The sequence below is a fragment of the Zosterops lateralis genome (assembly GCF_965231275.1).
Source record: "Zosterops lateralis genome assembly, chromosome: 3".
NCBI classification, from domain to species: Eukaryota; Metazoa; Chordata; class Aves; order Passeriformes; family Zosteropidae; genus Zosterops; species Zosterops lateralis.
In genome coordinates this window covers 90,341,228-90,353,901 of record NC_139764.1, presented here as the reverse complement: position 1 = coordinate 90,353,901, position 12,674 = coordinate 90,341,228, and the positions used below count along the sequence as shown (strand labels likewise).

The following is a 12,674-nucleotide window of genomic DNA, read 5'->3' as shown; positions in this document are numbered from 1 at the left end:
CTAAGTCCAATACAGTCTGTTTCCTAACTTGACTATCGGAAATATTGCTTCACTGAGTTATTTTGGGAAATTATATTCTTCTATTTTCTCCCTCAGCTTCATTTTCCCATATTTTTTCTAATTTATTTTTTGTTCACTCATGTCATAGACTATTAAGCACCAGATCTGGTTACTGACAGTTGGTGGAACACAGTTTACTTCTAAGCAGCTGCTTTTCTGTTGCATCAGGCCATTTCACAGGCTGTTGTTGTCTGCTGTAAATATTTTTATTTGAAATTCAATGGAACCTGAGTATCTGTTCCTCTGTGTTCTGTCCTAAATGTGTAGAAATAAACCCCCACTGCCTTGCCAGAGTCTGCAAAACAGACCGCACCTCTCTTTCATAACATTTTGCTCTCAAGAGGTAATGCATTTGTAACCAGCTTGTGAATAGCTGGCATGATCATACACACGGTTTGAAATAACTGATTTATAGAGAAAAATAATCAGTTTTGCAAAAACTTTGCTGAGCGACCTTAAAAATCCAGTTCACCCACACGCTTTAAATTTAAGAATGGAAACTCAAAACAAATCTACTTCTTTAAAGGGTAAGTGATGCTGCAAGTCTTCTCTTGCACAGCTCTTACTCTGAGCTTCTTCTCATGTAGAAAATATCTTCTCCAACAAGTTACATTCTGAAAATACTAACACTGCATTGTTCTTTTTCCAAGTTCATAAATTCTGTACCCTACAAATAGTTCTTTGCCTCCATACTCCTTTGTTTTAATGTTTTGCCAAGCATTTGATATCAATAAAGACAAAGCTGCTGTCACATTGCCAGTGTAATAGAATGCTTTATTTCTGGTATAGGTTGCTTTGTTTCTCTAGCACTGGTTTTAACTAAAACAATACAAATTTGCTGAGCTTCCTTTTCCTTTGGTTTAGAGTTTTGGGTTGCTGCTCTGCTTTCCCCTGCTCTCCCAGCATTTTGGGTGTCACCAAAGGCGGCAAGGCTTTCATTTCTTAAAAACCTTCAACACGGTTTCTACATAATGAGCATCTGGTGGGGGTTTCCTTGGGCTGCCAGGCTGCAGGAACTTCTTAATTGTAGGCACATTGCTCATTTTGGTTTTAAACACCTAAAAAAAAAAAAAAAAAAAACAACAACAAAAAAAACACAGAACAAGAGAGAAATTCCAGCCTCAAAAATGTGATTTACCCAGCATGAGGAAATAATTACTTCAGGCCTTACCTCTAGCTCCTGAATACAGAATGCTCAGTAATTAAATTACCTGCAACTGAGGAAACCCTGAGAGCACAGTAGGAAGTTTCTCCTCCACTGCTAAAATGGCTTCCATTAGCTGAACATCTGCCCAGCTGAATTTATTGCCCACAAGAAAGTCTTGGCCATGTTGTTTCAAAACCTGGAGAAGACAAGAAAATGTGGGGCGCAGATGAGAGTGGGGCATATGGGCATCCTTGGCAGCTAAGCCTCATAGCAGAGCAGCAGAGCTAAGCAGCAATTCTATCTGGAATTTCAAGGTGAACTTTTCAGCTGAAGCTGAGCCTAAATCACTTCATTATTGCTGGGAAAAAATGAAGTTTTTGTTCGTGTTCTGGTACATAGACTACAAACTTTGGTCACTCAGTAATAATGAATGATGATGGGCACCAGGAACAGAAACAAAACCACATGCTTAAGTAGACTAGTAACAGTCCAAGAATTAGAAATAGGGATAATGGAGGAAGCAACAAGCAATGTAAGGAATTCATAGAACTCCAATTTAGATGTTTCATGTGAAGTGATGTCCAATGCTGGTATCAGGAAACAAACTTAGAAATGCAGAATTGCAACAGCTAAGTAAGGAAAATCCCTGCCTTTGGGAATAGGTTAGTCTAGTGCTAAGAACTTGTGTGATGTTCAGCCTTTATTACTGTTTTCCAAGAAAACTAAATAAACATTACAAAAGTGGGAAATATGGCCAGATGCATGAATCATATGGGTTGGCTCTGTTTTTAATAAATCTGTTACGGTTGTTTTACTAAAGTACTCCTAATCTCTCTACCTGATTTGTGTGCAAGGGATTTTTGCATTCCTTCAGTGAAATTTTTCCAAATGAAACTAAGTATGGCAGAGAGATGGGCTTCAAACAAATATAAGTATAGAACTGTTCCTTCAAGAAAAATAATCACATGCGCTTGCTTTCACTTAAGTGAAGTTTTTCTGTACAGCTGAGAACATACTGCTTTGCAGATGTTCAAATACCACCACAGCCCTGACAACACAAGCAAACAGAGAGGAAAATATGCTTCTGTATTTCCCCTTCTTTGAGACAGCCAAAAAAAGCTGTGGATTGAGAACTGACCTACACTACAAGCACATTCTTATTTTGCAGAAACTTTTTGGATAATCACAAATTTGACAGACACATACTTGCTATCACTTACCTTTTCAAAGACTGGAAAGTACCTATTAGTTGCCCTCTCCTTAATTGACTCAAGATTTTTCTCCTTTGCATCAGGTGGAGAGAAAGGAAACATCAAAATCATTTGCATCAGATCTGATATTCCCTCCACATACATGTCAATCCTGTTGGTCAGGGGAAGATGGTAGAAAAAAGCACGGAAGTTATTTCATCTGTTTTCCAATTAACTAAGGCAACTTATAGGAATTTTATATCACCTACATAGTGCCAATTTTCACAGCCAAAACTAAGCATGAATGAAACCTGAATATTTTTCAAAAAGAATAAAAGCCTGTTTATGTTTGGAGCATTTCAGAAGCAGTGGTTAAATCTTATTGTTAGCCTTTTTTGTGCCTTTATACTGGATTTACAGGATTGAATTTGGTTTTTATAATGTAGCTATCAAATAACAGACTGCTCCATTAGTGAAAGGAGGTGTTACGTACAGGGCTCTCTCCTTCAAGTCTTTCCCATGGAGATTATATTTCCCTGCTATGTAGCTCATGATGGCTCTGGTCTGCACCATCTTCATCCCATCGATCTCAACCAGGGGCACTTGCTGGAAGAGCAGGAATCCATCTAGGGTGGAGAGGTGAAGGAAAGCCTGTTAGTTTCTCCTAGACTGCAAGGTGTACAGGAGAGCAAGGCACTGAGCACATTTTTCTTGCAGTTTAGGAGACCACTGATGTCTTGCTCTAAACTGTAAAACTCACAGAACTCAGCTAACATTGTGGGGAAGATCAAACAGCCTGGCTCACACTCCTGTAGTGAGGTCACCACAGCACAGCTGGGCCCTGGGCTTGGCAGCACTTCCAGAGCTTCACTGGCTGGCGGGAGCTGCCCCTGCCTGTGCATCTCTGGAGTTTGCCTCATGCTGGCAGGAAAAGCCTGAATCAGCACTTCCAAACCAAGGAATAGGAGAAGAATAACAATATGTAGTGAATCTGAACTTTAAAAAAATCCAATTTTTTTGAATGCAGATCAATTTCCTGTCAGGGACATATACAAGTAGTACTGCAGCAAGAGCAAGCTGCTGGAATTACAGGAGGGGGTCAGGCCACTTTAAACATCCTGAAGCTACAGAGCTAGAGGCAGAGCCTGTGACAGTTGTTGGTGTTTGAATAAGTTTCACACAGCCACTCCAGGACCAGAGTTTAAGTGTCCCCATAGATTTTACAGGAGTAGCCTCAGTACCATTCTACAACAATTTAGGCCTATTTAGAAACATCTTTGTAGCCCCATTTTCTGCTGGTCCAGGTAGGAGCCATTGTCTGAACTTTCAGTGAGGCAGCTCTGAGGGCTAAGTACACACAGAGATTTAGCATTGCAAAGTGAGTCTATTCTAGACCAGTTTTCTGCTGGATTAATTCTCTGGTTTTGGAAACACTCCCTCCTCCATTTACACACTAAGGGCATCCAGAGAACAATCCTGCCCTGTTTATAACCACAGCAGAACTCCAAATCCAAATCAGCAGCTGCAACTTGCATTGCTCAAAGTTAAGGATTTTTGTTAATTTTACTCAATTTATATCTGTTTGGTGAATCCTTCTTTCAGATATGAAGGTTCATTTCAACAGGCACATTTGCCTGCCCTTTTCTCCAGAGCTCTTAAAATACAGCAGTTAAAATACCTTGCTAGGCTGGAATTCATATTCTTCACTCATTCTGTATCATTAAATTGCAGTTAAAATTCAAAGAGTAGTTCTCTCTGCAGCAATAAATAGCTTGTATTTGCTTCTTGTCAACATTCACAGAAAGAGCATCTGTGTTCTATTCGTTCCAGAACACACCACTGCATCTTAAGGAAGAAACACTACTTAAGATCTGTCAGGCAGAAACAATAGAATGGGAAAACTAACAGATCTGGAAGGATATTTTTCAGCAAAAAGAGGCAAAGTGAAAAATAAAATTTGTCTTTCTGGCCCTTGACAAAAAACAATGCAGCAAATATGACTGAACTGAATACACCATTTGTTTCTTATCTACAGAAAAGAGGAATCCCTCTTAAAATCAGTAATGGATTGCCTCTCTTCCTTTGTTTTGCAGGGAGAACCACTTCACATAACCACAGCACAGCATACATATACAGGATTAAAAGGAGTTTATCAGTAATTCCAGGGACTGGATTGTGCTGCCCAAAGGGGGTCTGTGGAGCACATGTTAAAACCAATCAGTTGCTATTTGTAACCAACCAGCAGAGCTCATTGATACCCAGGTATCACCTGGGCAGCCTTTGGCTGCACAGATTGTGCCAGGTTAGTTATCCCTCAGGCCAACAGGTACAGGTCTGCCCGGGCCAAAGCCATTTAACCCTCTTAACCCTCTGCCTCTGAAAGAGCTGTCTGTCTGCAGGCTGCCTGCTGGGAACAGCCCTTGGCCCAGGCATCATCCTGACCCTGCTGGGGCATTGCCTGGAGGATCATCATCTGGCACAGGCCAAAGTCATGCCTGAGCCAGTCTAATGATGTGGTAGTGTCTAAACACAGGAAACTGTCAAAAATCATATTGGTAGGGAGAGAAAAGAAGTTTAAGGGAGTAGTAATGTGGAGTTACTCCTGTTGAGTCCTGTCCTGCACAACTGGCAACATTCCAGAGGCTCCTTTATCAGGATGACTAATTTATGTACCTTTCTTCAACCCATTCTACTAAACCACACCTTTTTTCTTTGTGTTCTCACCATCTTAAGTTCAATATATAGACATAAAACGTTTGATCTTTTTTATAAAACTTCCCTATCCTTTTCATCACCATTTAATTCTTCCCTCTGGATATCAATGAGCCCGGATACAATCCTGGTTATAGTATCACTCTTTCTAGATAACCTATTCATGTGAGGGATATACAGATTTGGGTTTTCAGTACCTGTGCTTTTCCATTTAGAGCTATAATTGGTCTGTGTACGCTGCACTGTCCTCCCACATTTTAAGACTCCCAGCCAACCAGACCTGCAAATTTAATTCTGACCTACTTAATACCACTTCTGTCTTATTTTTGTTTATTTTAGTTTTCCCTGACAGAATTTCTTTGCACACAGCTTTTTCTTTCTGAGCTCAGCCACAATGCAGGCAAGACCTCTTCCAAGTCTCCTTACATGGCTTGGCAAGCTCAGCCTGCTCCGAGGTTTCTCTCACATGTCCTGGGCAGCAGGTAAACTGTGGGGCATGTGCACTCTCTACTGCTCCTCACTGTCCCAACTCCTTCCCTACTTTGGCAGGAAGGTCTTCTCCTTCCAGGGTGTCTATAGAAGCGTTCACTGCTGGATTTCTTCCGACCAGATATCAAGGGCAGTGGCTAGGGCTCTGCACTGGTGTGTGGGAAGAACTGGTCTTGCTCCCAAGACTGGCATGAAACTTTGTGGCATGCCGCTTTGACCATGCCAGGTTTTCCACAGGTCTCTCTGCTGGCTCCATGCTTTTTAACTAAGGGAAGCACCACATCTCAGGCTCAGGGAGTTCTATTTGCCCTGGACTAAAACCGTTCCAAGTACCATGATAACAATTCAAAGCATAGGTAAGTAAGTTGTATTCAGTACAAGTATTTGCCTGTTTAATGTACTATGATAAACACAATAACAGAAGCTCTGGCTTTTAGCTTATAGCAGTTATTTGACACTGGAAATAAAAGGTTACTCAAAACTAGTATTGCACTATTCAAGGTGTGCACCTAGAAGTTTCCACTGGTTTAAATAAACTATTTTCAAAGCATAAATTTAGATAGACTGGACAATTATTATGAAGGACTAAGCCTCTGATGTCAGGATTCTTACCTTTGATTAACTTGTCATACTGCTCTTTTGTTTCCAAATAAACCTCGTCGAACTGAAAAAGTAGTGAGAATAGTGTCACACTGCTGCTTTGAACATTTTTCTTCTGTTAAGTGATAGCACGTAACCATGCCCAGAATTATTGAGTCAAGCAAAGGCAACAGGCCAGATCTTCAACTGCACTGTTTAGATGCAGATGTCCTGAGGACCCCCCACATACCCTTACAGCTGATGGAGAGTAGAAGGAGAGCCTGGACACTTCTGCATCAGGGCACTGATTCAGAAATAACCCAAGACCAAATAGCAAGAGTACAGGCATCTGCAGAAGCAAGACAGGTTGGAGCCAGCACCAAGAGAAGCGCAAGATACACTAAATATTTCTAACCCCACCCCAGCTTACACACATTGTAACTGCAAACTTAGTAAGACTTAGTTAAGGTGGCTTAGCACAGCTAGATAACTTACAATTAATAAAGGCCCTTTGAAAGATCCCCATTTTGTCCCCTTACGATTGATTAATCACTTCACGAGATTGCAAGTACTTCTAATAAACTCTAAATGCCACTGCATTTGCATCCCAAGTATCAACCATGGAACAAGGTAGTTACAAACATGCAGTGCCACTGGACAAATTAATTAAGCCAGTCTCATACAGCTTTTATCCGCCACATGCATGTTAACTTGTCCCTCACTGAGAAAACCTGAGAACACCAGTCTGTAACACTCTATTGAAAATGTCAACCAACCTCCACTCCAGCTGCTGCCAACAGCCATCGTATGGACTCCATCCGGCCCCTTCCATTCAAGTAGGTAAGCCTGGGCTTTCCCGACATGTTCCTGAGCTCCTGGTTCCCTGAAATATATTAAGCAGCAAACAGTATTTCATAAAACTGGTGTAAGCACCATTGTTTTGAGGGGAGACAGCACCTTTTATTCTCACTACGCCTGTTGAAGCTTAAACTTCATTTGGTTCAAAACATAAAATGAGAGACAGACCAGTAACACCACACAGCCAGTGCTAGGAAAGGAAAGATGTGAGTCTGTAAGGCCTTCCCCAGTGCTGCCAGGGAGGTTTCTTATGATTGCAAGCAAACACAGACATGTTTAAACAAGTGGTATGAGTCCCTAGCTACAGGGGGAACACCTGCCGCCTATGAAGAGAATGATACAAAGCCATTGAAAATCCTCACATCCTCAGGGAAATTACTCACTTAGCCTCATTGCCATCATCATTGAAAAGATGAAGGAAAAGAAAACATGTTTTACCAGTAGGCTGAAATTTGTCTTGCTTTGTTTGCCGTATGTGCATTTTTCAGTTTTATATGCAGTCCATTTCTTTCCTCAAATAGGGGTGAATGAATTGTTGATGTTCCCTTTATTCCATGAAACAAGACAAGCTTACTTGGCCATCCTGCCTGGGTACAGCCCGTTTCCTTGCTGCTTATGGCAGCCTTGAGGTGTCTCTTGAAGCCAGATGTGGAACCGAGATGCACTGGCTCCATGTGCCTTCAGAAGTATCCCTGGGGCATGGGGGCCCTGCGTGTCCAGGGGACTGGCAGACGGAGGCTGTCGGTGCTTTGCTGTAACTGTGCCTCTCCCAGAGGGTGCGGCAGAGACAGCGCCTTGGTACCGAGCTCTTCCATACACAGGGACAACCAGCTGGCCTGGCACTGCTCACGTGGGAGCATAAGCCTTTCTACATCCAGGCTTTAATTCCTCTGTGCTTCATGCCCTAATTACTAAAAGAACATGAATACCATTCCCCTTCACAAAGATGCTTGTAACATATACTGATGATCAGAAGGAAAAAAACCCCTTTAAAACAGATCTCCCAATCATATCCTAATGGTTCAGAGTGCCTAACTTAAAAAAAATTCCAGGTGACACCAGTTTTCCCAGAAATAAAGCCAAAGCTGCAGCATTACATGTCACACCTTGCATCCACTTGACAGTTCTTACTTGAATCAGGCTCAGTACACTCTAGTGGCATGTTTGCTTCAAGTCACACTGCTTTGTAGGTGTACTTAAAATAAAGTATATTTGGAACATATTTTGCCAAAACTTGACTTTAAAAAACAAGATAGAGAGTTGTCCCTTAAGCACTTCCAGTAAGAACTGAGTCATGTTACTACAATAACTAGAGATATTTGGGGCAATTAAGTAAATATAATCCAAATACACATTAAGGAAAAAATATATTCAGCTTTAAAGTGTGAATAGCGGTTCCTAATTACAATGTCTGGCTCTAGGAACAGTGTTTTATTAGTTTCTGCACCTTATGTGACTACTTTTTACTGTAGGGCAGCTTATCAATACAGTTCATAACAACTAGCTAGTGCTTCTTTCATTATCATATTTTTCAGCTTCATTGCATCTGTATCATTTCAACACACATTGCCCCAACTTGTAATGTACAGAAACTTACAGTAAATAAGTCTTTTCCTTTAACTGAAAAAGCCAACGACTGAAATATCAAGTATATGAACCTCAATCCTCTTGCAAATATTATCTTTTGTTTGCAGAAGAGTAGAAAGAATAAAAAGCCTCAGGGATCACTTTATCATTTCACATGAACAAGAGATTATATGTGGCATTAAATTATGTGAGAAGAGCAATGACAAACAGAATTAAAATTTACCATAAGGGTTTGTTTTTTTTTTTAATTAAAATTACCTCTGTCAGCTCTGAGTGGATTTTAGTTACCTTAAGCTGACAATAAAGAAAAAAAAAAGACCAAACACTAACCCAAAAAAACCCTCTTCAGTTTTGATTAAAAGTCACCTCAATCTTTAGATTTGCTGAATGTATCTTCACTGACTATACAGGGACCTGACACCTGTAACTCAGATACAGGCAGCTACATTCAGTTAGGAGGTCTGGACCTGAGCCTTGTCTGGTGGGCTCAGTTTAGCTGCTCATTCCCCTGTGAGTACTGACACCTGAGATTCCCTAAAGATCAGAAGATACAACCCTTGACTAACTAGAAACTTGGCAACTTCTACCTTAAAAAAAGGATGTACTGTTTAAAAAAGTTGATACACTTTTGATAGAATCTGTTGATGCTTTATTAGTAGCCAAATAATCTTTTATAGCTGTCACCCATTCCTTACTGCTTGCCTTAATTAAAAATGGTCATTGGGCTTTTCTATGTAAGTTATAATTTGTGTAAGAGAAGTATAGAATATCTGTGTTATATTCTTCAGCAAGATGAGTAGCTATTATCTGAAAATCATATTAAAATAATTCAAAATCTTCCAAGAACAAGTACTAAAACCAAACACTTTTCAGAAGCTGTAGGATTCTGCCACTGCCAGACAGCTCTTTCAAGGTAATAGAAAAATGCCTGATACTGATAACTTAAGGTTATGAAGAACCCATTCACTGGGCAACACACAATGCAAACATTCAAGGTTTTGAAGCTAGCTGCATTTGTTCTGGGACTACCACACTGTGGTAAATCGTTTATGTTGTTTGCACAAGAAGGACAAGGAACAGCCTCTGGGATAGTAACTGACATGCTGAATCCCACTACACTACTCCTTCTACCTAGGGAAGGAAAGACATCACGGCTGTGTAGTAACCCCCCATAAAGCCTAAAAGGCTCAAGCAAATTTAACAGATGCGCTGTTTCTAAATGCCGGACTGGAATTGTTATTTGTGGGTGGTCATATTGTCTGAGCAGCCATTGGAATACAGGTTATTGACTGACTACTGTGAATGAGCAGTGGAAGCTTCACCACTCAGTCCAAAGCTGAGCACACAAGCAGCTGAATTAATTGCATTAACAAAGGTCTATCAGCTATTCAAAGAAGATACTGTAAATACTTATGCTGATTCTCAATACGGATTTGGAGTATTCAATGCCACTGGGCAGTTATGGAAACTGTGTGGATTTATGACTTCTAGTGGAAGTAAAATATCAAATGCTCCATGAATTACTGAACTGTTAAAGTTATACAATTGCCAGAGAAACGTGCTATCACTCGTCAGTCAGTTGGCAGAAGGACAAAAAATGAGATAGGAAATGGTCTAACATGTATTGCACAACAGCAGTACAAAGAACCAGGCTTACAAGTGGACCATGGTCTGAGCTGGTGTTGCTCACACCTGAAAAGCTGTCTGACTGCTCCTGCTGAAGAAAATTGACTCTTGCAAAAAGTACAAATAGCCAAATGTCCAGGGACTGTTGAGAACAGATATGGAAAACCTTCTAATTTTAATTAAGCAATATCTGAGTTCTATAATCAAAATGTATCACTACTCAGGGCATTTAGAGATTACTGCACTAATCCAGACATTGCTGAAGAACTGGTTCATTTAATGAATTTGTGCTGCAGCAAAATAAATAATCACATCTTGCATACACTGCCCTGATATCTAGCAAAAGCCTCAACACAAAATTTCACCATATACAATTTTTTAAAATTGCTTTTGTCTAAAATCTATATTTCTATCCTATTTCCTACTGCTTTCTGAGCCTTAGTAACATGCCTGTCCAGAATTTCTCTGAGCATGCATCTCAGGGATGCTAGAACAATTTAAGAGATCATCTCTTCCAGAAGCAGGAGCACTCAGCATGAAGCGGCTGTTCCATTTAGCCCTAGAGCTGGGATCAAAGTCCAGCATATCCCAGGGGCCAGCCTTCCTGCTCAAACCTAGAAGAAACAACACAATACTCGAGGCTTGCACTTTGTCCCCTTGATTGTTTCATGCCTGCCTTGGTCAGCTCTGGACTGCACCACAGAATCAATTTCCTACATCTTTCTCTAGCATTTTCTCTCCTGCAGTTTCCAGCTGGTGAATAACTATTAAGCCATTTTTAGTCTACCTGGCACACAGAATGACTAAGGAGAGCAGAGAACTTATATTACACCAGCAGATGCCCTAAAACTTTAGTTGTTTCAGTTAAAAATAGCCATGAAAACACTTTGAGAAAAAGAAATTTTTAAGTTCTTACCTTCCGACCTTGACTCAGACTCCACCCAGCACAGGCAAGTTCCCCAGGGCTGTTTAAACTCTGCAGCTTGGGGGAGTTTCCAGCCATACCCAATAAGAGAAAAAAAAAACCTCCGAGGGCTCTTAAACTAACACTATCCAGTTTAAAGACGTATGGCTCTGAAAACTGACACCCAAGCAGAGAGAGTCTTTGTTTGCTGATTTGACTACACCATGACACTAACCTCACAGTTCCTATGGTAGCCATCTATTTGAACTGTTCTCTTGGAATTATGGGGGCATTTTACTCAAATATAAGACCAAGACACTGACAAAATTACAGGTTTTTTTTCTGGGTCATATTTAAGGTAATAGTAATCATTTAAAGAAAACCCATTAAGGTTTCTAGGCTTATTTAGTTATTGGGTAGGTTTTTATTTTTGCTGCTGTATGGCTTAGAGAACTTATTCAAAGTATGGGATAACAGGTCTATATTATGTAGAAATACAGTATCAAACTTAATATAAAAAATGCAGGAGGAGTTTATGTCACAACCCACCCTATGTCTCAGGTCAATAGAATTAATTTTTGAAATTGAATGTACATGCCTAATACTCAGAGATTAAATAAACTATGACTTTCTTGCCCACAAGAAGTAACTCTTTCAGCTTTTCTATCTGTCTTTCAGCTAAAAGTCCCTAAACTGAAAGTGGATGTGAACAGACACAAGGATGGCATAGCAAATGGAAAATGGGATTTGGGTGCCAATATAAGGTTCTTTCTTCTAGCACGGACCCACATGTGATGTTGGGCATTGCTTTACACCCCTGCAGCAGACATTAATACAACTGATCTGAAAATCTGCTCGCAGAACCCACACTGTTATCAAAATTGTATTTGTCTGTCTAAAGCCATGGCTGTACTAACACAGCACCTCACTACAGGGAATCTCAGGACAAAAGTCTCCAGGTAATTTTTTCCTCACAGCTGGAGTTATGTAATGGTTTTTCTGCCTGGCAATTGCTGACAGTTTCTTATAGAGGATGCACTTCCCTTAGAGTCTTCCTGCAAATTTGTAATTTACGTGATTCAGAGGTTGACGCTGTAAGCAAAACCCAGTTGTATGGTGCTTCTAATTCTCTCTCCTAAGTTCATAATATACTGGGTAAAGCATAACAGTAAATGCACACGACTGTATTTTTTCTATGTCAAACCTAGTTACTACCAGGCTACCCTACAAAAAATTCCTAAATATGGGTCAGAAGTCCAGCAGAGGCCCAGAACAGTTCCCAGCTGGCAGAATATGTACCCTATTTTGGAAGATCTGAACATTGTGTAAATGCATGCTGTACCAAGCATGGGCACAGTGATCCCCAAGTCATGCAGATGTGGCTCCAGCAGGAATGCAGCACATACACAGACAGTTGAGAAAGAAAGGACCATTTGTTCATATCTATCCATGATGGCAGTATTGAATCAAGATTAATCTACTCCCGTTTTTGAGGTCTTTGGTATCAGCATGCACCTGAGTG

The 12,674-nt window shown here is 40.5% G+C and overlaps 1 protein-coding gene across 3 annotated transcripts; it reads right to left on the bottom strand.

Moving 5' to 3' along the window:
* Window positions 1-813: 813 nt before the first annotated feature.
* LOC310906992 (glutathione S-transferase A4-like) lies at window positions 814-11,242 on the bottom strand. 3 transcript variants are annotated; one of them, XM_083856768.1, is made up of 8 exons: window positions 11,165-11,242; window positions 6,954-7,060; window positions 6,428-6,526; window positions 6,211-6,262; window positions 2,891-3,023; window positions 2,428-2,569; window positions 1,272-1,403; window positions 814-1,118 (listed from the first exon to the last, which is right to left on the bottom strand). In XM_083856768.1, exons 2-8 carry the CDS (start codon window positions 7,038-7,040, stop codon window positions 996-998), a joined length of 768 nt encoding a protein of 255 aa, XP_083712894.1. In that variant the 5' UTR covers window positions 7,041-7,060; window positions 11,165-11,242; the 3' UTR covers window positions 814-995. The 3 variants fall into 3 exon arrangements, with proteins under 3 accessions (XP_083712894.1, XP_083712895.1, XP_083712896.1); XM_083856770.1 differs by having other exon boundaries at window positions 1,004-1,118; window positions 1,232-1,403; XM_083856769.1 differs by lacking the exon at window positions 6,428-6,526.
* Between the last annotated feature and the right edge of the window lie 1,432 nt (window positions 11,243-12,674).

What these genes read in the sequence shown, in the direction of transcription:
- LOC310906992 (XM_083856768.1), bottom strand. Translation starts at nt 7,040, where the DNA reads ATGTCGGGAAAGCCCAGGCTTACCTACTTGAATGGAAGGGGCCGGATG. An exon ending in TGGCAGCAGCTGGAGTGGAG is followed by an intron (nt 6,527 to 6,953) that starts GTTGGTTGACAT and finishes TTGCTTCTGCAG; the next exon opens with ATGCCTGTACTCTTGCTATT. An exon ending in GTATGACAAGTTAATCAAAG is followed by an intron (nt 3,024 to 6,210) that starts GTAAGAATCCTG and finishes TCTCCACCCTAG; the next exon opens with ATGGATTCCTGCTCTTCCAG.